Below are 2,611 nucleotides of genomic sequence, written 5' to 3' on the forward strand. Positions count from 1 at the left end.
AAAAAAAAAAAAAAAAAAAAAAAAAAAAAAAAACCAACAGCGCATCACATAAAAGGCATGGCTCACCACAGCGATCCCGGACAACCAGGTTACGGCCTTCTTTCAGATGTATAGTCAGTAGGTAAGCAAAGGGATTAGGAAGGTTACTCAAATAATCGCTTCCTTCCTCAAGCGACTGTAAAAGGAAAAAGAAAAAAAAAAAGTCATCAGTTTCACTTCCTATAAAGTACCAATATAAACAGATGCTTTCTAGTGCTGCAGAGACTTGAGATTCACAGGCCTCATTTCCTGCTCTTGTGCTGTGGCAACCCTAATTATGCAGTTTTTGGTGGTCAAAGAAGAAAAAATACCTCCTCTCACGTAAGCGGAACTGATTTTTTTTGCTTCAATAAGAACCATAACAGATGCAATAGCATCACCAGCAGAGAAAAGGTATAATAAAGGTTGGGTCATGAAACAAGAATGCCCCTTACAGTGAAGAATACATTGTGCAGTGGTTGCTTCTAGTAAGTTGTCCAAGTCTTCATCAATCTGATTTTATCAAATCTATTAAAAAGCCTTCATTTCCAAGTAGCATTGAATGAATCGCACTTCTCTGGACTTCCTGTTTTGCAGTTGTGAAGCATATAGCATAATTCAAACCTAATCACAGTTAAAAGACTCTAGATGCTATCAGCACTCAGGTGATCTTCATCATCTCAGCTAAAACATCCACTGATATCACTGTTGAAGATAATGGAGCGTGAGGAACCAGTTTGCTAAATGTGACAATTCCAGACCTGAATTCAAAGTTTACAAATGTACTTGACACCTCTGAAGAAGTGTCAAAATTACCCTTGTCTTTTTGATACAGTCCCCACGCTTTATAAGCCAGACTGTTTTAGACCTGTTGGAGGTCATACAGCCCAGAAAATATGTTTTATGTCTCTCTTCATCATTAAGTGCTTAAGACCATAAAATATTGCAATGCAATGACTATTTCACATTCAAGTTATTTTCCCATTTGCCTTCCATTCATTTTCTCAGACCCTTAAAAGTAACTGAACACTTAACTTATTGCTTTCCATCAATCACCAATGTGACACTTTCGCTTTGTCCAAGTTATTAAACAGTTTGGTCAGGGCTAGATTAACCCTTTAGTGGGCCTTAGGCAAACAAATTCATGGGCCCCAGGCCAGTTGAGACTTCCCTCCCCAGCCTGGCCCTGCCGCCTGCGGGGAGTAGGGCTAGGAGCCACCGCTAGGAAGCAGCCATGGGAGCGGCAAGGCCAGGGGAGGGGAGGGAAAGGGAAGAGAAGTAGATGGGGCCATTCATGCCACCACCATGGAAAGAAGGACCAGGTCATCCTGCAGCTCAGGGCCCTATGCATGTGCTTAGTTTGCCTATGTGTAAATCCGGCCCTGATTTGGTACAGCTGTATTTTTTTCCTGGGCGATTAACTTTGAAGGCTCTTTCATCTAGCATTCTTCGGTATATCAAAACTGTGGTGGGATGCAAAATCTGCATATTATCTTTAAAATGTGTTTTCTAGAATGTTTTTGTCTCTACGACACGCTTTGGTCTTACATCACTTCCATCCCAAAGATCTGGGCTGTAGCATTTCCTATGTCTATGAAGGGCCAAGAACGTGAATCTAAATTTAATTTAAGGAGATTCTCTGAAAGAACTGAAAAGTCAGAGCATGTTAAACGGACACTTACAGTTTGCTCATCAAAAAGTTGAGAGGCTGTTGAAGATTCCAGGTCCGTGAATTCACATGTGTCCTGTAACATTTTAAAGAAAAAATAAATAAAACAATGAGAAATTAATATGACAGCCTCATCCATCAATGTCCTCAGGTGCTTGCCATTATATGAAATAAAACTTTAACAGATCTATATCTAGCGAGAGAGAGAGAGAGATCTATATACACACACACACCCCCACTATATTTTGGTAATATATACAATATATGCTCTATGACATGCGTAATATTATACATATATATTAACACATCCTTAAAACTAAATAGTTTTGCATCTTTCCTAGAAGTTCCAGCAACTGGTCAGGGAATCAAAACTATCAAACAGATGCACAAGCTGCTTAAGTTTAAAGTGAAAATAAGTTTGCCTAATTACCGCTTCTCAGGAAGTGTCCACAAAATAAATTTCCTTCTATTGAAATGAGAGTTGGAAAACCCATCCAGCTTCAAATTTGAGACTCTTTATATGGAATTTTCACATAGGCAAAAAATCTCAGGAGAAAATGATGTAACCATATCTGCCTACCTAAACATACAGAGTGTCTATTTCCATGGGAGCAGCTAAATTACTCTAGAACAGTAGTTCTCAATCTCTTTAAACTTAAGCTCCCCCTCTTTAAGCTCAAGGCAGCCCTTGGAAAATGGCAGCTCTTAGTTTTCACTTGCTTTTTGACAACTGAAAAAATTACAAAGTAATTTCATTCTACTGCAAAGAACATTGCTGAACGAATTCCTGTTGGAAATCTCTGCGTTTATCTCGTGAATCATATTTGCCCACCTAACAGAGCCAATGCTGGGTGGCATCCGGACCGCGTGGCTAACATGGCGTGGCCGCAGCAAGCGCCCCAATTGAGAATCACTGCTCTAGGT

The 2,611-nt window shown here is 39.8% G+C and overlaps 1 protein-coding gene across 3 annotated transcripts in view; it reads right to left on the bottom strand.

Moving 5' to 3' along the window:
- MCTP2 (multiple C2 and transmembrane domain containing 2) overlaps positions 1 to 2,611 on the bottom strand; it is a 235,120-nt gene that overhangs the window by 178,451 nt on the left and 54,058 nt on the right. For all 3 annotated transcript variants that reach the window (XM_019504031.1, XM_019504030.1, XM_019504029.1), the window contains 2 exons: positions 1,701 to 1,763; positions 67 to 175 (listed from right to left, as the gene is read on the bottom strand). In XM_019504031.1, coding sequence (XP_019359576.1) covers positions 67 to 175; positions 1,701 to 1,763 — 172 coding nt within the window. The remainder of the gene's footprint in view (positions 1 to 66; positions 176 to 1,700; positions 1,764 to 2,611) is intronic.

This window comes from Gavialis gangeticus, unplaced genomic scaffold (assembly GCF_001723915.1).
Source record: "Gavialis gangeticus isolate Ggan-Ray unplaced genomic scaffold, GavGan_comp1, whole genome shotgun sequence".
NCBI classification, from domain to species: Eukaryota; Metazoa; Chordata; order Crocodylia; family Gavialidae; genus Gavialis; species Gavialis gangeticus.